At 37.0% G+C, this 24202-nt stretch overlaps 1 protein-coding gene across 5 annotated transcripts in view; it reads right to left on the reverse strand.

Moving 5' to 3' along the window:
- The window catches only part of FAM169A (family with sequence similarity 169 member A), a 61350-nt gene that overhangs the window by 6992 nt on the left and 30156 nt on the right, over positions 1-24202 (reverse strand). For 4 of the 5 annotated variants that reach the window (XM_022594932.3, XM_089909022.1, XM_022594920.3 and 1 more), the window contains 5 exons: positions 13109-13288; positions 8250-8378; positions 7620-7732; positions 5071-5110; positions 4389-4539 (listed from right to left, as the gene is read on the reverse strand). In XM_022594932.3, the coding sequence (XP_022450640.1) occupies positions 4389-4539; positions 5071-5110; positions 7620-7732; positions 8250-8378; positions 13109-13288 (613 nt within the window). The remainder of the gene's footprint in view (positions 1-4388; positions 4540-5070; positions 5111-7619; positions 7733-8249; positions 8379-13108; positions 13289-24202) is intronic. The other variant, XM_089909023.1, reaches the window with a different exon arrangement.

Raw genomic sequence — 24202 nt, forward strand, 5'->3', positions numbered from 1 at the left:
TAGACATTTCTTCAAAGAAGACATACAGATGGCCAAGAGGCACATGAAAAGCTGCTCATGTGCTCACTAATTATTAGAGAAATGCAAATCAAAACTACAATGAGGTAGCACCTCACACCAGTTAGAATGGGCATCATCAGAAAATCTACAAGCAACAAATGCTGGAGAGGGTGTGGAGAAAAGGGAACCCTCTTGCACTGTTGGTGGGAATGTAAATTGATACAGCCACTATGGAGAACAGTATGGAGGTTCCTTAAAAAACTAAAAACTGAATTACCATATGAACCAGCAATCCCACTACTGGGCATATACCCAGAGAAAACCATAATTCAAAAAGACACATGTGCCCCAATGTTCATTGCAGCACTATTTACAATAGCCAGGACATGGAAGCAACCTAAATGCCCATCAACAGATGAATGGATAAAGAAGATGTGGTACATATACACAATGAAAGATTACTCAGCCATAAAAAGGAACGAAACTGGGTCATTTGTAGAGACGTGGATGGATCTAGAGACTGTCATACAGAGTGTAGTAAGTCAGAAAAAGAAAAACAAGTATCGTATATTAACGCATGTTTGTGGAATCTAGAAAAATGGTACAGAGGAACCAGTTTGCAAGTCAGAAATAGAGACACAGATGTAGAGTACAAACGTGTGGACACCAAGGGGGGGAAGCGGGGGTGGGGGGGGCAGGGGGGGATGAATTGGGTGATTGGGATTGACATGTATACACTGATGTGTATAAAATGGATGACTAATAAGAACCTGCTGTATATAAATAAATAAATAAATGTAGCACAGCCACAGATGTATCCACCCACTTTAAAAAAAAAAAGTTTCAAAGGACAAGCTGACTCTCTTGCTAGGCACTAATGCAGCTGGTGACTTGAAGTTGAAGCCAGTGCTCATTTACCATTCTGAAAATCCTAGGGCCCTTAAGAATTATGCTAAATCTACTCCATTGTCCTCCATAGATGGAACAACAAAGCCTGGATGACAGCACACCTGTTGACAACGTAGTTTACTGAATATTTTAAGTCCATTGTTAAGATCTATTGCTCAGGAAAAAAAAATTTCTTTCAAAATGTGACTGCTCATTGACAATGTACCTGGTCACCCAAGAGCTCTGATAGAGATGTACAATGAAATTCATGTTGTTTTCATACCTGCTAACACACCATCCATTCTGCAGCCCATGGATCAAGGAAGCATTTCGACTTTGAAGTCTTATTATTTAAGAATTATAGTTCATAAGGCTATAGTTGCCACAGATAGATTCCTCTGATGGATCTGGGCAAAGTCAATTGAAAACCTTCTGAAAAAGATTACCCATTCTAGATGCCAATATGAACATTCACGATTCATGGGAAGAGGTCAAATATCAACATCACCAGGAGTTTGGAAGAAGTTGATTCAAACCCTCATGGATGACTTTGAGGGGTTCAAGACTTCAGTGGAGGAGGTCACTGAAGATGTGGTAGAAATAGCAAGAGAATCAGAATTAGAAGTGGAGCCTGAAGATGTGACTGAATTGCTGCAATCTCAAGATAAAACTTTAATGGATGAGGAGTTGCTTATTGTGTATGAGCAAAGAGAGTGATTTCTTGAGATGGAATCCACTCCTGCTGAAAATGCTGTGAAGATTGTTGAAATGACAAAGGATTTAGACTATGACATAAACTTAGTAGACGAAGCCACATCAGGGTTTGAGAGGATTGACTCCAATTTTGAAAGAATTTCTACTGTGGGTAAAATGCTATCAAACGGCATCGCATGCTACAGAGAAATCGTTAGTGAAAGGAAGAAGTCAGCCAATCTATGTGGCAAAGTTCATGGCTGTCTTATTTAAGAAATGGCCACAGTCACCCCAACCTTCAGCAATCACCACCCTGATCAGTCATCAGCCACCAACATTGAGGTGAGACCCTCCACCAGCAAAAAGATTACGACTCATTGAAGGCTCAGATGACAGCATTTTTTTTAAACCAATAAAGTATTCTTAAATTAAGGTATGTACTTTTTTTTTTAAACATAATGCTATCGCACACTTAACAGACTACAGGATAGTGTAAAAAACTTTTATGTGCACTAGCAAACCAAAATACTTGATTTATTGTGATGGTCACTTTATTGCGGTAGTCTGGAACTGAACCTACATCTCTGAGGTATGCGTGTATTAATAATGCCCCTTTCATTCTCAAAAATTTCAGTTTGGACAATAAACGACATAGTTTAGTTCTACCTGTGAAATGCCTTTCAAACAAATACGTAACTTTATTCCCATTCTCATCTTCCTACTTCAGGCCCAATTCTCTCTGGACACTGTAACTTCTTCCCAACTCATGTTCAGACTTGCAATATATACATTCTTTAGTAAGGTTTTCAGAACTATGTTTCTTTTTTTTTTTTTTGCCTGCATCCATGGCATGCAAGATCTTAGTTCCCCGAAGAGGGATCAAACCCAGGCCCCCTGAAGTCGAAGCGCAGGGTCTTAACCACTGGACCGCCCAGTAAGTCACCAGAGTTTGTTTCTAATACACATATTTGTACCAGTGACAGTCCAGCTCAGAAAATTCTGATGGTTCTCTATGGCTTGGAGAATAAAGCATACCTCCTTTCAAAGCCTAACATGACCAGACCCTTATATTTTTACCTCCTACTCGATGCTACCATTTACCTATACATCAGTTTTCCTTACCAACACTCCTCCCAGCTTTGTGCCTTTGCTCATGTTACTCCTGCAGTCTAGAACTGCACAGTGCAATACAGTAGCCACGAGACACTTGTCATTATTTACAGTAATTAAAACTGACTGAAATTAAAAACTCAGCTCCTCAGTTGCACTAGCCATACTTCAAGTGCTCGGTGATGAGCAAACTGAGTAGTGGCTGCCATGCTGGACAGGGAAGGGCAGACAAAGAACATGTCCACCATGACAGAAGGTTCTTTGAACAGCCCTGGTGTAGACCAGGAGTCAGCAAACTTTTCCTTTAGGTTTTGTGAGCCATATGGTCTCTGAACAGCTACTCAACTCCACTAGGGTAAAGCAAAAGCAACCATAATAAAAATGTGAACTAATAAGCACAGATGTGTTACAATAAAATTTTATTTACAACAATAGGTGGTGGGCCAGATGTGGCCTATAGAACATAGTTTGTAGACCCTCGAACTAGAAAAGAAAGTCTTCTTTCCCAACTCTGCTTGTTGAGTTTCTACTTATCTTTGAAGCCCTGGCACAAATGTCAAATTTCTCTATCCCCTCAATTAGAATCAATCACACCCTCCTTTGCAACCATAGCACTTCGCACTTCTATTATTATATCACAATCCACCTTGCAGTGCTCTTAACCTGTGTCACAGGTACAGATATGTATTAGAAACTTACAGACAGTCGATTCTTCAAGGGCAAAGATGAAGTTTTGTTCTTCATAGTGTCTGAGCACTTAAGCATTTAGTCTCACTGTTACTATTTTATGAAAAGCAAAAAAAATTCCACAATAATTCTGAGATGTTCAATTTAAAATTTACTGTTACATTCCCTTCTAAAAAGGGTATTACAACAAAATGTTGCTCAGTGAAAAAAACTATAATTATCTAAACTCATTACTTTTCACAAATTAAATATTTACTTAAATTTGACTTTAAAGTGATAAATTTTTAATTAAAATATAACATTTACATAATTATCCAAATTTAAAGTTACATACATAATGAAATTGGCAGAGTTACAGAATTCTCTACCTGAGTAGAATAATTTCACAACTAAAATGGCAACACTATGAATGGTTGACTCAGGAACAGTTAGCAGGACTATCAGAGCAGAAGCTTAATTTAACTATAATATTGAAAATCTTGCTTTCTTTAAGATTCAAAGGAAGATGGAGAATAAGGTTTTGATCCAAGTGTTCTGTTGATTCAGCTGGCTATTAAGTTTCTGGAGGAGTTGACAATACCATTTATGGCTATCACTAATTTGTTATATTCTATAACCCAGTAAAATGAATTAGTTATAAAGTAAAATTGAGGGTTTTTTAAATTGACTAAACCTCAGCACTCCTAAAAACCATAGCTACTGTCAAATTCAAAGTTGACAATAATGACTCATCTGGGATAATATAATCACTAGAATATTCTCCTGGATTTTCACACAAGAGACTAAATCATGAGTTTATTCCACTCTCTTACTAGCAACTTCTCCCTATACCACTGTCAAAGTGACACTTACCAAGTGTAATCAATAATCTTGTGGAAGAACTCAAATACAAAGTTCTACACCAAGGTCATTTACTACACAAACAATAAACTTCACCTTTAAAACGAAATACTAATAATATGAAAATAAGAATAAACAAAATAACGAGAGTAAAATAAACAATACTTCACTTGTTCACTGAAGCTGTAGGTGAAGTCTGGGGAGTCTTTTCATCTTCCCCTTGAGAACTACTAAATTCAGAATCCTGAAACCGTTTTCCAATCTTTGGCCGCTTTAGATGACTACTTCGAGTACGAGTGGAAACAGGTGTTTTACCGTGACCTGAGGAAAAAATGGCAAAACTATAATTGATTATGTATTCAAAGGATTACCTATTAAAATACACAGAAATGAAAAAAAATACACAGAAATGCAAGAACTACGCTAGTTTACCTAAATCCCCAACATTACACACTTCCTCTCTGTCACTTCAGGTTAAGAAACCATGTCAGTGTTTTTTTCTAAACTATGAAATAGCCTTGTCAGTATTCATTCCTCACATTTCTGTGTCACCTTGAGTTTTTGCAAAGTGTTTCTGCATTTTCACTTAGACCCTCTTCCAATAATCTTAGGAAATGAACAAGGTACACATTACTGTCCCTATTTTACAGGTAAGGAAATGAAAACAAAAAAAGGCAAAATAGCTTACCTAAGTGTTTACACAGCAAAATCAGTGGTAAAAGAACCCAGATCTAGATTTTAGGGCTGGAGAAGTCTTCACTTTACTCTAAGGGACACACCCACACAGACACAGACACACACTTAATTCTAACTCTCTCAAACACTTACTAATAGACCAGCTGAATTTCTTACCTTCAGAAGTACTTGCAAAGGCATCTTTTAGAGAATCAATCTAAAACAGAGATACAGATTAAAACCACAAGTTTTAGATCCTTTCTTCTCCCTATGGATCTACTTCATACAGTTACAAAGAAAATCTTTTTAAAAGTTTTTCAAATAGCACCCTTTTGTACTCACTATTCATCAACTAAGAAATTCACTTAGGAAGTAAAAAAGCTATATTATAGCTTCAGCTATATTATGAGCTTAAGAACTCAGGAAGCCATCTAATATGCTATAGTGATATACACGGGGTTTCTGAATGTTCTGTTCTTGGCTCTCTTCTCTTCTCAGTCCTCATCCTCCTTCTATGTAACTGTATCTACTATCTTTACTTCAACAGCTATTTGCTGATGAATCCAAATATACAATTTAATCTCCCCAACTTTTTTCCTGATTTCCAAATGATGAATCCAGGTATACAATTTAATCTCCCCAACTCTCGCCCCGATTTTCAAAGCTCTATTTCCAGTGAAATCTCTCTCCAGCGGATACTCCACCAATTTCACATCCAACTTGTCCCAAACTGAAATCTTACATTTTCCCAATATTATCCTCTATCTTGGTTAATGGCAATAACAGTTCAGTATGCCATTCCAACCAAAATCCTCTGAGGCAGTAATGCCTTCTTCTTGTCCCTCATTCAATCAACCACAAAGCCTGTCAATTTTGACTCTGAAGAATCTCTCAAAACTGCCCCCTCTTTTGTACTACCAATGCTTTAATTCAAGCATTTATCATCTTTATCATGAAGGTGTACACCTTATATATGTACAATTTTTGTCAATTATACCTCAATAAAGCTAAAAAAAATTATGTAGTTAAAATAAACAAACAAAACCACTTCCCCATGTGGCTACCGATTTAAAAAAAAGATAAAAAAACAGTTTAATATGAGAAATATTTTCCTTGAATGAATTAAAATATTAAAGGAATATAAGGAATATGAATTTCTAAAATGAAAAAAAGTCTAATTTATATTGCCAACCTTATAATATGGTGAAATCTTAGTATGTTCTCATTAAAATGACACATTTTAAACTATATGGCTTAAGATAAAAGTAGATCACTGCTCTCACCACATGTATGAGAAGAGTAGATTTTTCTACTTTCCCTGGTCTTATGATATCTGACCAGGACTAAAATGAATTTGAATATATCTGAGGAATTTGGAATGCAGTATAATAGAACTGGGGCTTATTCTGAAGTCTGAAATTCCAAAGGTAGAAAAAAAAAACAACTGAACTCCTTATATATAGTTACTGTATCAATATTATTTATATTATCCTTAAAAATGTTTTAAAAAACTTTTACTCAAAATAGTCAACGCTCATGCTAACTAAGACAGGAGAAAAGAGACATAAATAGGGCTTCCCTGGTGGCGCAGTGGTTCAGAGTCCGCCTGCCGATGCAGGGGACACGGGTTCGTGCCCCGGTCCGGGAAGATCCCACATGCCGTGGAGCGGCTAGGCCCGTGAGCCATGGCCGCCGAGCCTGCGCATCCGGAGCCTGTGCTCCGCAACGGGAGAGGTCACAACAGTGAGAGGCCCACGTACCACAAAAAAAAAAAAAAAGGGCACAAATAATTCCCCAAAGCACTGTGTCTCTGAAATGTACATGCATTTACATAGACATAGTCAACACTCACTAAAAATATATTCAGATACCCGTGTACAAAACAAATATGACTGTATTAAATGCCACCACAACAAAACACTGCATAAAAATAGACCTCTAGGACCCCATCAATGAACCTGTATTTTAAATAATATCAAGTAGTTTCTAGAAAAGTACCTGGTAAATCCTCTGGAATTCAGTAATGGGACCTGCCCTTCTACTTTCACGTTACCTAGTATTTGCAAAGTATATTACATTCTACAAAGACCTAACACATATAGCCACAGACTTCCCAAAATAACTTCATAACCTTTGACCTACTACTAATTCCACTTCTAGAAATTTATCTGTGCAAGGAAATAATTACATTTGCTCAAAGATTCATGTATAAATGCATTCATGCCTGGGTCGCTTATAAATATAAAAAACTTAAGTATAAATGTTAAGGAAACAAATGCTGATATTTATATATAATAGAATAGTGTACTATTTAACAACGATTTAAAACAGTAATGACATAGAAAATGCTTACAATATTATGTTAATGGAGAAAAGCAGTTAGAAGCAGCATAAAAGAATAAAAACAAAAATGAAATATGCAGATACATGTTTCATAATATATATTAAGTACATATACAAAAATGTTAGTTGCTACATCTAAGGTAATGGAATTATAGCTTTTTATTTTCTTCTATATTATTTTGTGTATTCCAAATTATTTTTCAAAGAAAATTAAATCTTAGAAACCAACTAACATAAAATGCCAAGTAACTAACACAACAGAAGTTACATAAGTCTGTTGAATGAACAATAACATTAAAAAAGTTAAATATTAGTATTAGCTGAACCTCTTTTCTAAAAACAGCAAAATTATTATTTCCTACAGTAAACAACAGTGTACCTACCGTTAGCTGCATCTCACTAGACAGACTGTCTTCAGCTCCTGCTTCATAGTCTGGAACAGATCCAAGACCGTATTCTCCAGACACAGGTCTTTTAGCTTCATTTTGAGAAACTGCTGTGTGTAAAAGAAGTTTTTAAATTGTAAACCAGTTAGTGTCTGCTTTTAATTGTAACACTCTTTGTACTGATTTTTACAAAGCCCTAAAGAAGGGTGTTGAAAATCCAAGTGTGGGATATCCCCTTCACCAGTATCTTATAATGAAGCCTTGCAATTGTAAAGAGTCTTAAACAGTTATCTGTATGTAGTGACTTCAAGGGGAGATGCATGAAACTGGGTACTACCTTTGATCCACTGATGCCTACTCTATGCTGTTTGAGTAAACTGTGTTTATTTCTTATCCACCAATTCCCACTGGAAAAAAGTAGGCTACGTTCTACTGGACTACTCTAGGTCCTCTGACTATTAGTGACTCAAATGTTTACATATAACAAAAATTCAAAGTTTAGAAAAGGAGGTCTGTTACTAGAGAGAACACATTACAATACACCACTATTCTGGACTATAAGACACAACCATAATTAGGCACTGCTTTTTTAAGCTGGACTTGTGTTCAAACTGAAAACATTCTTACCTGTAATTTTAAATGTTTCTCTTTGTAATGCTCTGGTGATTGGTATTCTCTGGTACCAGTGTCCAACACCTTCAACTTCCCAAAGCAATTCATGGTCTCCTGGATATTTTTCAAAGTACTGGTTGCAAGCTGAAAAGCACATTGAAAGTTTTCTAGAAATCCCCGAAATCAAATGTTTGGGCAAACAGAAGATGGAAAGTAAGCTGTCCAAGTCACTTAATGGGGCTAGCATAACTTTGATACCAAAAACACCAAGGAAACTCAAGAAAATTATACAGCAGTCTCATTTATGAATAAACAAAGATAAAGATGATAAACCTCACCAGTTGTGAAGGAAATATAAGATGAAACAGCAGGATTCCATTTTCACACCCATCAGATAATAACAAGCATCAGAAAAATAAGGGAAATGGAAACTCCCACACTGCTGGTGTGAGAACAATTTTAAAGTGCTTAGGCAAGTTGAAGAAAAATATTTTATGATCCAATTCTACTTCTAGGTATACACTGTAATGACTTATACATATGCAGAAGAAGGCATCTATAATGATCATTACAGGACTGTTTTAGGCAGTACAACCTCGGTGCCCATCATTAGGGGATATATGAATAAATTATGTATACAATAAAATACTATACAGCAACTACAACCAATAAACTACAGCTACATATAACTAACGTTGATAAATCTAAAAAAAAAGTCAGTAAAAAAACAAGTCAATATTACCTACAAAAGGATGTCATTTTATAAGTTTAAAAACACATTAAACAAAATGATGCAGCATCTAAAAAAAAACAAAATAATGCCATTTACAGTGACATGGATGGACCTAGAGATTGTTATACTGAGTGAAGTAAAACAGAGAAAGACATCATATGATACCACTTATATGTGGAATCTCAAAAAAGGTACAAATGAACTTATCTACAGAACAGAAATAGAGTCACAGATGTAGATAACAAACTTATGTTACCAAGGGGGAAAGGGGTGGGGGGTCGGATAAACTGGGAGACTGGGTAGTGTACACTACTATATATAAAATAGATAATAAGAACATACTGTATAGCACAGGAAACTCTACTCAGTACTCTGTAATGACCTAAATGGGGAAAACAATCTAAAAAAGAGTGGGTATATGTATAACTGACTCACTTTGCTGTACAGCAGAAATGAACACAATATTGTAAATCAACTATACTCCAATAAAAATTAATTTTAAAAATAATAAAATAATTTAAAAAATGATACAGCCTCTGTGGAAAATGGTCTGACAATTCTTCAAAAAGTTAAACATAGAATAATAACCCAGCAATTCCACTCTTAGGTTTATATCCAAAAGAACTGGAAGCAGGGACTCAGATATCTGCACACCCATGTCCACAGCACCATTATTCACAGAAACACAGAAAGGTAGAAACAATCCAAGCATCCATCAATAGATAAATGGATAAACGAAATGTCACATATTCACACAATAAAAATCTACTCAGCCATAAGAAGGAATGAAATTTTGATATATGCTACAAAAAGGATGGAACTTACACATTATGCTGTGTGAAATAAGGCACAGAAGGGCAAATATTGTATGAATCCACTTATGTGAGGTACCTAGAATAAGCAAATTCATGACAGACAGCAGAAAAGAAGTTAGAGAATGAGGGGAGAGGAGAAGGGGGATTATTGTTTGAAGGGGACAGAGTTTAGATTGGGGATGATGGAAAAAGTTTTGGGTATAGACAGTGATGATGGGGACACAGTATTGGGAATGTAGTTAATGCCACTGAATTGTACCCCTACAAACGGTTAAAATGATAAATATTATGTTATGTATATTTTATGACCAAAAACTGTTGAGGAGACACTGCTCTGGGAAAGATCCCCGGTGTTCTCCTTACTTACTGCAAGTGGTAAGCTCTCCCACTCTATGGCTTGGTGTGTCTTCTGGCTCAACAATCACCAAGAGGTGAACCCAGTTTCCGGGCAACACCTCTAATAGGGCAAATGAGGGGAACTTCAGTGCTATTTAAATTATATTTTGGGAAGTGTGAAAATCTAAAGTAACTGTTTAAATAAGAATATATACAAAATAAATCTAAAATTATTATTTTTAAAAACTTTAAATTTCTTAAAAAAGCACAAGAAATAATGCTTTATAGTGTTTATAGACATAGACTTATGTGTGAAAACATGGGCAGGAAGGATATACACCAACTTGAGGAACACAATTATCTCTGGGGAGGAAAGAAGAAAGGGGAATGGGATTAGGGAGGAGTCCAAAGAGAACATCAACTGTATCTACGCTTTGTTCAGGTCTCCCAAAAAATAAATGAAAACAAATATGGCAAAATCTTAACATGTGTTAATCTGGACACTGGATATCTGGACACAAGGATACCATTTGCTCACTTTTTCCCCACATATTTGACAATATTTCTCAAGTTTTCTGGTTGTAGTTCCTATACTTATTAGGAAGGGAAAAGCTGGAGAAAACCAACAGGCCACACCGAGACCTCTGCCTGAAATAAAATAACTAAAATAGCAGAGGATACCTTACATAATACATAAGCACCTATAATTCACTTGGTATTCAATTTATTTAACATGAGAATCCTAAAAAAGGGTAATAAGAGAGTCTGCCTGCAGTAGATGTGTTTGCATTCCTTCCCAAATTTAGTAAAGTAATAATTAGACTTTAAGAGGAAAATCCATTTTCATATTATCCAAGGGTATACAGGGTTCATTCCATTCTCATGTATGGGTCTAGACAGAAACTGTGATTCAAGATGGACGTGCAACACTTGGCTCTTGTTTTATGGATTTTTGGTATTAAAAGGGGGAATAGAAACTTAGAACAAAAATATTTTTTCAGTGGAAATAAATATCGGATGTTAGGTTAAAATCAATGGTAAATTATATTTTATAAAAGTTTTCTAAATTACTTTCCAGGTTAAATATTACTTCATTAAGAAAAGAGTAGTGCTATGGACTTTACACAAATGCAAACATAAACCCACTAATTGCTTTTAAAACACCACAACACAATATATCCACACAATGAAATACTAAACAGCACTAAAAAAGAATAAATAGAGCTACATGAATCCACGGGAATGAATCTCATAATGATAAAGATGAATAGAAAAAGAAAACTACAGAAGAATTCATACAGTACATATTATTTATATAAAATTCTTTATTTTTTTTGCTGCACTACACAGCTTGTGTGATCTTAGTTCCCCAACCAGGGACTGAACCCCAGGCCCTCAGCAGTGAAAGCACAAAGTCCTAACTACTGCACAGACAGGGAATCCCCTAAACTTTTTAAATACGTAAAACAATATGACATTGTTGGAGGATGTATACGTATTTATTAAAAGTCTAAGAAATGCATGGGGAAAATAAATGCCAAATTGAGGATAGTGCTTATTTCAGGGAAGGGAGTAAGCTAATTGGATAGGACAGAAGTTCAACTTATATTGGCAATGATCCACTTCTCATGGATGGTACATGCTGGATGATACATGAGTATTTGTTACCTTATTCTTTATATTTTTTTGTATATCTGAAATTTCTTTTTTTGTTTTCATTTAAAAAGCCACCACAGACAAATAACCCAAAGAAAGAATGGTTAAAGGATCTAAATAGACATTTTTCCAAAGGAGGTACATAAATGACCAATAAGCACATGAAAAGATGCTCAACATCAAATGCAAATCAAAACTACAATGAGATGCCACTCCACATCCACTGAGATGGCTCTAATAAAAAAGACAAATAGGGCTCCCTTGGTGGTGCAGTGGTTGAGAGTCCGCCTGCCGATGCAGGGGACACGGGTTCGTGCCCCGGTCCGGGAAGATCCCACATGCCGCGGAGCGGCTGGGCCCATGAGCCATGGCCGCTGAACCTGCGCATCCGGAGCCTGTGCTCCGCAATGGGAGAGGCCATGACAGTGAGAGGCCCGCGTACCGCAAAAAAAAAAAAAAAAAAGACAAATAATAATGAGTGTTGGCGAGGATATGGAGAAATTGTAACTCTCATACAATGTTTATGAGAACGTAAAATGGTGCGGTTGCTTTGGGAAACAGTCTGGCAATTCCTCAAAAGGTTATGGCCAAGCAATTTCATCCATGCCTAGGTATATACACCAGAGTAATGCCCACACAAAAGCTACACAAATGTTCAAAGTAACACTATTCGTAATATCTAAAAAGGGGAAACAATCCTTAAGTCCATCAACTGATGGTGGATAAACAAAATGTGGCATATCCACACAAGGGAATACTCCTCAGCCATTAAAAGAAAAAAATGAAGCACTGATTCATGCTACAACATGGATGAACCTTGAAAACATCTATGCAAAATGAAAGAAGCTAGACACAAAGGGCTTACAATATAATTATATCATACAATTCCATTCATATGAAATGTCCATAACAGGTAAATCCATAAACACAGAAAATAAATTAGTGGTTGATTGCTAGGGGATAAAGGAATGGGGGAATAGAAGAGTGACTGCTAATTGGTACAGGTTTTCTTTCTGGCGTGACGACAATGTCCTGGAATTAGACAGTGGTTATGGTTGCATAGCTGTGAATATAATAAAGAAACACTGAATTGTACACTTTAAGAGGGTGAATTTTATGGTATGTGAATTATATTTCAACTGTTAAAGAAAGTTACCACACCCCCAAAATGCCATTTATGTGGAGGTAAGGGCACATTTGCAAAATTAAGCCCTAGAGAGCCAAGGAATATAATTTACTTAATATTGATATATGCACATTTAAAATATCCTGCAGAAACAAGTCAGAAGTGACACTGAGACAAGTTTAACTTTCTAAAAACTTAATCCAATTACCTATGTACATGAGAGAGGTCAGTGGATACCGCAAGCCAAGTGCATCTTCTGTAAAGGAATCAACAAAGTCCTCCAGCATATGAAGCCCAAAGTCTTTGCCTCTATATTTCTTTCTTACGAACATGGTATCAAGAACTGGCAGTTGGTAGCTTTGGGTAAGAAACGAGGCACATATGCTTCCTGCAGTCATAAAACAGAAATCCAACAATTTTTCACATTTAAAAGGCCACATATGTATATACATTTAGAGAACATGAGTTAAATCTAAAATTGGTTAGTTTTTCTTACATCAAGAAAAATGTTAAAGACACACTTAAGTTTTATAATATAAAATGCTTTCCAGCTATTACGTATCATAATGTATACGAGATGATGAGAAGAGCTATTTATTTTACGTTTGCCAACAATATCTCATACAAGATAAAACAACTATTACCATTTGATGAACTATATACTAGAATACATATCACTGTCCATAGACTTGCACAGCTTTAAAATTCATCAACTATTAAAATTTCAAATTTAAAGAGTATTTGGTGATTGTATATAGTTTATATTATAATACATGAAGTATCTAATTCCAACCTTAGTAATGTGAAATATTCATCTTTTCCCTTTACTTTTTGCCTAGTGATTACAGTCTCATTTGTTATCTATTTAATGATGGCAAAGAAGTGAATTAGTTCTCCAAATTTTTTTTTTTGCGGTACGCGGGCCTCTCCCGTTGCGGAGCACAGGCTCCGGACGCGCAGGCTCAGCGGCCATGGCTCACGGGCCCAGCCGCTCCGCGGCATGTGGGATCTTCCCGGACCGGGGCACGAACCCGTGTCCCCTGCATCGGCAGGCGGACTCCCAACAACTGCGCCACCAGGGAAGCCCAGTTCTCCAAATTTTTAAGGACTATGGATTAGGACTAAATGGAAACATCTGTTTTAGAAATGGCTAAGTCAGCAATCTTTCTGCTGTGCATATATGTTTTAAAATATCTTGTACGTTTAAGGTTTAACAGGAGAAATGTTTGTAGTAGTAATTAAATATGTCTCTCCTTGTTACATTACAGAGCTATTCTGATTTGTCTTTTAAGAACCCTGATTTGGGTTTTGACCCTCCAAATAGATGTGTAAGCGCCTGTAATGTATCTTAAGATAGTTTGTAAGTTGAGGGCATCATGGTGGGGCGGCCCACTTTCTATTAATTTTAGTATTAATTCATAGTTAGCTATCAGTCAACATTCTACTTTTTTGTGCCTCAAGTAAAACAATCTATTATTCTCAGTTACATTATTCACATGATTTTGGATAATTATAATAACGTAGTTCAAGAAAGAAACAAAATTTCAGGTAACAAACACCTCACAAATTAACTTTTACCAATCATATCATTTGATGAGTTGGTCAATATAACAAGGATTTTTTTAGTTCAACCAAATAATGAATTACTTATGATTAAATTGGAGAACTTCAATAACTTTTTGCAATGGACTCTAAGACTATCAACTAACTTAAATTCAGAATAGTTAATGCACATTGCTACGTACTTAGATCTTAACTGCTGACATTCAGTTCGGATACTGCTAAGGGTCAAAATGTCTTATATAGTGATTTAGTTAACAATATTGTATTATATACTTTCAATTTACTAAAAAGGTAGATCTTAAGCGTTAGCACCTCAAGAAAAAAAAAAGAAAGAAAATGGTAACCATATGAGGCAATAAATATATTAATTATCTTGATTTTGGTGAATATTTCACAACGTACATAAGATTATCAAGTTATACCCATTAAACATATACAACTTCAAATTATCAATTATATTCAATAAAGCCAAAATAAATAAATAAATTTTTAAAGAATCTAACAGGTAGTCTCACCAGCAAGGCTACTGTGACCATTATCAGTTTTTAATGCCTTAAAATCAGGGTTTTCTCATAGTAACTGCCAGAAGTGATAATGAAATCAAAGGAGACATTACTTTAGAAGTAGCAGTAATTCAAAGGACAAAGCAAAAATGAGAAGAGAAAGCACTATTTAGTTCTCAATACCATCTGAGGATCTGTTGCTATTTACTATTATGCGTGCCTCAGAATACCAACTATATGAAGTAAATTTCCCACAAATTATTTTTTTTTTCTGTTTTCACACAAACATTCCTTTAAGTAGAGAAAAGGTAAAGTCCAGCATCTAACAGTGTTCAAATGATCCATTTATGGAACTAATAGTGTTCACAAAGTGTAAAGTTCTACCATTTACTCACCATGTACATATTCATTTCAAAAAATCATGCTAATTCTCTTTTGCCTACACCTTCAATACTTATTTTTGTATTTGTATCAGGTTCTACCCTGATACAAAAAGCAATCAAATAAAGGGCAGAAAACCTCTGCCCTGTTACCAGAGATTCTTCAGACACATCAAACAGCTGCAGTTAATAGCACAATTACTTAGTAAAGTAAAAACCACAACCTCCTAACTTAGATGAAGTTTTCATTAAAATAAATCTACTAATTGAAATAAAATTAAATTTAGCATTGCATATGGCAGCTTGAATATTTATATTCCTCAGAGGACTACCTTTGGCCACCTTCTTTTTCTACATGCTCTCTCTGGGTAATCTCACCTACTCTAAAGCCATCTACCATTTATCCAAATGCTCATGACCACTAAACTTTTATTTCTGTAATACATGAGACTTACTACAAGATGAATGGAAGAGCTCATATAAATGTAAATACAACAAAAAACACATGATCATCTCCAAAGACAAAGCAAAATTCAGTACATTCATGATAAAAATACTCAACATCCTCAACCTGACAAGGGATCTATGAACAACCCACAGCTAACAAACATCACACTTAATGGTGAAAGTCTGGATGTTTCTCCCTAAGATCAGGAACAAGATAAAAATGTTTATCCTCGCCACTTCTACTCAACATGGTAAGGAGGTTCTAGCCAGGGCAATTAGGCAAGAAAGGGAAATTAAAGGCACCCAGATTGGAAAGAAAGAAGTAAAACCACATTCACAGATGACATGATCTTATATACAGACCTTAAGATTTTCATCTTAAGAAAACCACTAAAAAAGTATTATTTTTTAAAAAATGTTTATTTATTTGGCTGCACGGGGTCTTAGTTGTGGCATGTGGGATCTTTGTTGCCAAGTGCAGGATCTTTTAGTTGAGGCATACAGGATATAGTTCCCTGACCAGGGATCAAACCTAGGCCCACTGCATTGGGAGCACAAAGTCTTAACTACTGGATCACCAGCGAAGTCCCAGAAATCCACTAAAAAATTATCAAAACTGATTTTTTTACAAGTTCGGCAAGGTTACAGGATATAAGATCAATATACAAAAATCAGTTGGGGACCTCCCTGGCAGTCCAGTGGTTAAGACCCCAGGCTTCCACTGCAGGGGGCACAGGTTCAATCCCTGGTCAGGGAACTAGGAACCCACATGCCACGCAGGACAGCCAAAAAAGAAAAATCAATTGTATTTCTATACACCAGCAATGAACAATCTGAAAATGAAATTAAGAAAACAATTCCACTTACAATAGCATCAACAAATAATAAAATTCTTAGGAATAAACTTAACAAAAGTACAAAACTTGTATACTGAAAACTACAAACATTTAAAAGAAATTAAAGAACACTTAAATAGGGCTTCCCTGGTGGCACAGTGGTTAAGAATCCACCTGCCAATTCAAGGGACACGGGTTCAAGCCCTGGTCCGGAAAGATCCCACATGCCGCAGAGCAACTAAGCCCATGCGCCACAACTACTGAAGCCTGTGCTCTAGAGCCTGTGCACCACAACTACTGAAGCCCATGTGCCTAGAGCCCGTGCTCCGACAACAAGAGAAGCCACCACAATGAGAAGCCCACGCACTGCAAGGAAGAGTAGCCCCCACTCACCACAACTAGAGAAACCTCAGGCACAGCAACAAAGACCCAATGCAACCAAAAACAAATAAAATTAAAAAAAAAAAAAGAACACTTAAATAAATGGAAAGACATCCCATGTTCATGGTTCAGAAGACAACACTGTAAGATGTCAATACTCCCCAAACGGACCTACAGGTTCAAAATCTCAGCTGGATTTTTTGCAGAAATTGACAAAGTAATCCTAAAAATCATATGGAAACGCAAAAAAAACACAAACAGCCAAAACAATCTTAACAAAGAACAAAGTTGGAAGACTCACACTTCCCATTTTAAAACTTACAAAGCTACATACAGTAATCAAGCCAGTGTGATATTGGCACAAGAATAAACAGAGACCAACAGAATAGAAGTTCCAGAAGCAAAACCTCTTATTTATGGTCAACTGATTTTCAACAGGAGTCCCAAGGCATTTCTATGGGAACAGAATAGTCTTTTTAAATGAATGGTGCTGGGACAACTGGATATCCCTATATGCAAAAAAAGATGTTGGACCCCTCCCCCTTTCCTCAGACCATATACAAAAATTAACTGCAAATGGATCATAAACATAACTTTAAGTGCTAAAACTATAAAATCTTCGAAGAAAACACAGAAGTAAATCTTCATCACCTTGGGGTAGGAAAAGCCTTCTTAGCTACAACACCAAAAGCGCTACACCACCAAAAGCAAAAGTGACACGTAAAAAGAAGATAATTGGATTTTATCAAAACTAGTGCTTCAAAGGATACCATCAAGAAAGTAAAAAGACAACCCAAAAAATGAGAGAAAATACTTTCAAATTATATATCTGATAAGGGACTTGTATCTAGAATGTATGAAAAATGCTTACAACTCAATAATAAAAACACAAAACCCAATTTAAAAATGGGTTGAAGGGCTTCCCTGGTGGTGCAGTGGTTGAGAGTCCGCCTGCCGATGCAGGGGACACAGGTTTGGGCCCCGGTCTGGGAAGATCCCACATGCTGCGGAGCGGCTGGGCCCGTGAGCCATGGCCGCTGAGCCTGCGCATCCGGAGCCTGTGCTCTGCAACAGGAGAGGCCACAACAGTGAGAGGCCCGCGTACCGCAAAAAAAAAAAAAAAAAAAAATGGGTTAAGGATTTAATAGACATTTCTCCAAAGACATACAAATGGCCAACAGGTATATAAAAAATGTTCAATGTCACTAATCATCAGGGAAATGGCAAATCAAATGAGGTATCACCTCATACCTGTCAGGATTGCTATTATCAAAAAAACAAAAACAAAAACAATGAAGACAACAAATGCTGGCAAAGATATGGAAAACTGGAACCTTTGTATACTGTTAATGGGAATGCAAAATGGTGCAGCCACTATGAAAAACAGTATAGAGGTTCCTCAAAATATTAAAAATAGAACTACCACATGATCCAGAAATCCCACTTCTGGGTATATATCCAAAATAATTGAAATCAGGATCTGAAAGAGATATTAACAATCCAGCACTATTCACAATAGCCAAGATGTGGTAAAACCTAAATGTCCACTGATGGATGATGGATAAAAAAAATATGGTATATATATGTACAACAGAATAATATTCAGCCTCAAAAAAAAAAAGTAAATCCTGCAATATACAACATGGATCAACCTTGAGGACATTATGCTAAGTGAAATAAGCCAGTCACAGGACAAATACTGCATGATTCCAATTATATGAGGCATTTAAAATAGTCAAACTCACAGAAGCAGAGAGCAGAACAACGGTTGCCAAGGGCAGGGTGAGGGGGAATTGGGGAGCTGTTAATCAATGGGTTTAAAGCTTCAGTAAGGCAAGTTCTAGAGACCTGCTGTATAACATTACACCTATAGTCAGCAGTGCTGTAATCTATAGTTAAAAATCTGTTGAGAGTAGATCTTATGTTAAGTGTTCTTACCACAATAAAGATTACAAAACATTTTTTAAGATAAATAATCTAGACAGAAAGGAGATTAGTGGTTTCCAGGAATTTCAGGGTAAAGGAAATGAGGAGTGATAGCTAATGGGTACAGAAATTCCTGAGGTGATGAAAATGTTCTCCAATTAGACAGTAGTGATGGCTGTACAACTCTGTGAATATACTAAGAATCACTTCAGGGTGAATTTGATGATATATGAATTATAGTAGGATGGATCACAAAATAGCTATTCTGAAAGAACACAAACTAAAAAAAAAAATGTATATACTGTATGATTCCATTTTATAAAATTCCAGAAAAAGCAGGCTAATATTTAATAATAGACAGCAAATAACTGTTTGCTTGGGGTCAAACAGGGGGAAGGAAGGATGGTTACAAATATGCACAAAGAAACTTTTGGGGGTAACAGATATGTTCATTATCTTGATTGTGGTGATAGTATCACAGCTGTATAAATAAGTAAAAATACAACAAATTGTAAACTTTAAATATGGTCAAGTTTTTGTATGTCACTTATACCACAATAAAGCTGTGGGGGGGGGAAGATTTTTTTTAAAAAGACCAACTCGATTTAAAAATGAGCAAAGGATTTGAATAGACATCCCAAAGAAGACATATAAACAGCAAATACGCACATGAAAAGATGCTCAACATCCTTAGCCATTTAGGAAATGCAAATCAAAATGACAATGCCATGCCACTTCACACCTACCAGGTTGGCTATAGTCAAAAACATAGATAGGGCTTCCCCGGTGGCGCAGTGGTTGAGAGTCTGCCTGCCAATGCAGGGGACATGGGTTCGTGCCCCGGTCCGGGAAGATCCCACATGCCGCGGAGCGGCTGGGTCCGTGAGCCATGGCTGCTGAGCCTGCGCCTCCAGAGCCTGTGCTCCGCAACGGGAGAGGCCACAACAGTGAGAGGCCACAACAGTGAGAGGCCCACGTACCGCAAAAAAAAAAAAAACAACATAGATAAAAGTAAGTGTTGGCTCACAATGCAATGCTTAAATGAAATGCTTATTTTTTCACAATTTTCTGTGCATCTATATACTTTTGCTGAACAAAAAGAATCATTGCTTTATATCATGTTTACTTTTTCTTAAATAGTCTATTTTCCCATGTCATTAAATATTCTCTGAAAGCATTTAAAAAAGTATCGGCAAGGATGTGCAGAAACTGCAGTCCTGGTACATCGCTGGTGGGAAAGTAAAACGGTGCGGTTGCTTTAGAAAACAGTCTGACAGTTCCTCAAAAGGCTAAATTTAGAGTTACCATATGAACCTGGAATTCCACTCTTAGGTATATAACCACGAGAAATAAAAACCTGTACACAAATCTTCATAGCAGCATTATTCATAATGGCAAAATCATAAAAACAACTCAAAAGTCCATCAAATGATAAAAGACAATATTAGAATATCCATACAAGGGAATACTATTTGGCCATAAAAAGGAATGAAGTGCTGATTCAAGAATGGATGAAACGTGAAAACAGTATGCTAAACAAAAGAAGTCAGATGCAAAAAACTATTCTGATTGTATGATTTCATTTACATGAAATGTCCAGAACAGGCAAATCTACAGGGACAGAAATCTATAAGCAGATTAGTGGTCGCCTAGGGCCAGGTACCGAGGGTGGGGAGGGAATGGAGAGTGACTGTTAACGAGTACAGGGCAGGGTTTTTTTTGTGGTGACGAAAGTGATCGAAAATTGGTTACAGTGAAAGTTGTACAATTCTGTGAATACACTAAAAAAAATTGAATTGTATACTTTACATGTGTGAATTGTATGCTATATAAATAAACCTTAATAAAGCTGTAAAAATATAAACAACAAAATTTATACATGTGACTCCAATAAACCATTTATAATTAGATTTTTCATATACTCCCCAAACCTGCTTCTCCCCTCCTGTTTACTGATTTTTCAGTAAATCTCATCACCATTCTACCAGTGGCTCAGAGCAAAACATGAGATCTCAGCCCTGACTCTTCCTTCATAGGCCATGTACAATCCATCAGAAACACTGCAGCAATAACTTCATAATTTATCTCAATTATGATGACTTCTACCCCCTTCTTCCTTGCCCGAGCCACCATCACCTCTCACCAGGGTTTTCTGCAATAATAACCTCTTAACTAACGTAGCTCCTACCCCTGCCACCTCTCTTTCTGGTTTTCTACGTGACAGAGCTACCTTTTTTAAAACGCCAATCAGATTGTGTCATGCCCATGCTTAAAATCCTCCACTGGATTCCTATCACCCACAGAGTGAAATTTAGACTCTTTCCTTGGCCTACTGGACGTGTCAGGATAATGTGCCGGTCTCTCTCCATCCCCATATCACTCACTCCCTCTACTCTGGCCACACTGGCCTTCTTGTTCTTTCTGAAACACCCTGAACTTTCTTCTGCCTCACAGCCTTTGCCTTTCAGTTCTTTGCCTGAATACCTCTTCTCTTGAAACTTCACCAATCTCATCATTCCCTCACTTCCTTCAGAGGTGCTTCCCCGACCGCTCTATTTAAGATAGTACCCCCCAACACACACTCTCTATTCTTTTAATCTACTTTTTCTTCACAGACCTGAGAGCATATCGCCTATCTGTCTACTCATTGCTATCTCCTCCTCTTAAATGTAGGTTCTGTGATGACAGTTTACTTACAAAAATTGTATTACTATCTCTCAATTTCTCCATCTTGCTCCTTCTCCTATTCACCCTCCTCCCCTTTCCCTCTCCTTCCCTATCAATATGGCACAAAAAATAACTTTTGAATAAATGAATAAATTTCAACAGTACCATTCAGGATCTACGCATCACATTCAAGAACAGCTATTCTGCTGCAACTGAATAACCCTCTTTTCATGGAATTACCATTTCTTCTTTGTCCAACCAGTAATGTGTCTTTCCTGACCTTCATAAAACCTTCACAAAGCCATCAACGTGTGACTGTCTCCACAGAACACAACACAAAGTGAATTCTAAACAAATAACATGATTATCTTTACAGGAGGGATCTTGTCATACACCACTAGGCAAGTACTCTCGTTACAGTCTTCATGCTTTATAAATTGGTTAACATAAAAACGTGAGCTGTTATAACAAACCAAATCTGGAAAGCTTAACATGAAGAAGTTCCATTTTTGTTTAAGTAATAGTCCCACATAGCTGTTGCTGGGTAGTGGACGGCTTTCTGACTCACAATCATCCAAGAACTTTTCCAGTTACCTATTGTTGCCTAACAAACCAGCCCAAAATGTACTGGCTTAAAACAAAATTTATTATTTCATTATTTATCACAACTCTCACATGGTATCAGATGGGCCACTGGCACAGCTAAAGGTCCAAATGGCTTCACTCCCACAGCAGTAGCTAGCCGGCTGCTGACTGGAATTGCAGCTGGCCTTGCCAGCTGGGCACCTCAGTTCAATGTAGTTGCTTGAGCTTCCTCACCACGTGGCGGTCTTGAGGTAGGTGTGTTTCTTCCATGGTGACTAGTCTCTAAGAGTACCAAAGTGGAAACTACCAGGCTTCTTAAGGTTTAGGACAGTGTCACTTGTGCTGCAGTCTACTGGTTAAAGCAAGTCACAGGGCCAACAGATTCAAGCAGGTTACTGGAAGTTACTGCTTCCAGTATCCCAATAAATACTGGAAGCACGGTTCACTGGGGGCCCTCACAGTAACACAGGAACTCACGTTCCTTCTATCTTGTGGCTTCTCCATCCCCTAGCTCTTCAGAATCTTTTGCATTTAGCAGACAGATGAGGAAAAGGAATGCATCTTAACCACTCTGCTCTGATGTCATACATATCATTTCTCTCATTACCATGGGAAGAATTAGTCACACAGCCCCACCTACTTGTGAAAGCAACTGAAAAACATAATCCCGGATTGGACAGTTGCTGCCAATGACAAGAATACAGAAGAGGAAGCACAAATATTTGGTAGACAGCTAGCAGCCTCAGCTAACTTTCTGCTTTCTCTTTTCTCCCAGTAGATTAACATTTCCTTTTCAACTTTCAGGAAATCAACTTTGCATCTCAGCAGATAGTACCTTTTGCTGGCAGACTCCTTTCACAGTTATGTTTGCTTATCTCAGGCTATTTTCAGTAACTTATAGCCTAACACCAATATTGACAAATACACATACTCATGTTATACAATAGTTTTGACTGACCTCATTCACATTTTAAGATTACACTAACTTCTGTGGCCCACACAAATATCCACATCTCCCCCATGTGGTCCACTTTACATCTCTAACTACGTATCTCTACTTATATGTCCCATAGAAACACTGAACTTAACATATCAAAACTGAACTCAAGTATTACCAAATCCACTGCTCGTATATTCCCAATTTTAGTTAACAGCTTCCCACCTAGGCACCCGAGTCAAAACCCTCAAGATTCATCACTGGTTCCTCCCTGCCCCTTCCCACACACACGCACTGACGTCACCTCACTCTGTCCATCCAGAAATCTCCCTCAAATCTGTTTCCTTCTTTATCCCTATTGCCTCTTTCCTAGCATTGGTCCTTCCTTCACCTGGATGACTGAAATAGCTCTTTTAATCGAAGTCCCTGACTTCAGAACACAATTTCTTTATCCATCACCAAGTGCTACAAAAATTATCTCCCTAAAATATTTAACCATGATGCCCTTAAATAAAATTCTTTGATCACTTCGTGCCAATAAGATGAAGTTCCAGTGTTTAGTATGGCATTTAAGAACCTTCACAAGGGGACCTCCATCTTTACCTCTCCCTACCCTACAATCCTTTTAGTCCCACCAGCTTGCTCAAGGTGGTGTTATAAATACACTTTGAACTTCCATGATTCTGTTCCTTCTTTCACATTTGTATTCCATTCATCTGTTTACTAAGAATTTTCCTTTTCTTTCCCCTTCTCTGCCTACTGACATCCTACTTATCCTTCAAAGCCACTTTTAAATATCTCTTTCTCAGTGACACCTTCCTCCAGGCAAAATTAACTGCCCCATTCTTCCATGATGACTACTGTTGATACCTCAAGTACAGTACTTATCAAACTGAATTTTGATCAGGTAACTAGTTTTCTGTCTCATCCACTAGACTTTTGGTGCTTTGAAGGCTCACCCCATGACCAGTCATTTTTGTGTCTCTACTGAGAATGGAATCAGCCCTACCTCCCCAATAAACAGAAACCTTATTGGGAAGTATATGCTTTTTAAGATGGCTAAAACTTGACCTGAAA

The sequence above is a fragment of the Delphinapterus leucas genome, chromosome 3, assembly GCF_059928025.1.
Source record: "Delphinapterus leucas isolate spDelLeu-1000000601 "Yukka" chromosome 3, BTC_Dleu_Yukka2, whole genome shotgun sequence".
Classification (NCBI taxonomy): domain Eukaryota; kingdom Metazoa; phylum Chordata; class Mammalia; order Artiodactyla; family Monodontidae; genus Delphinapterus; species Delphinapterus leucas.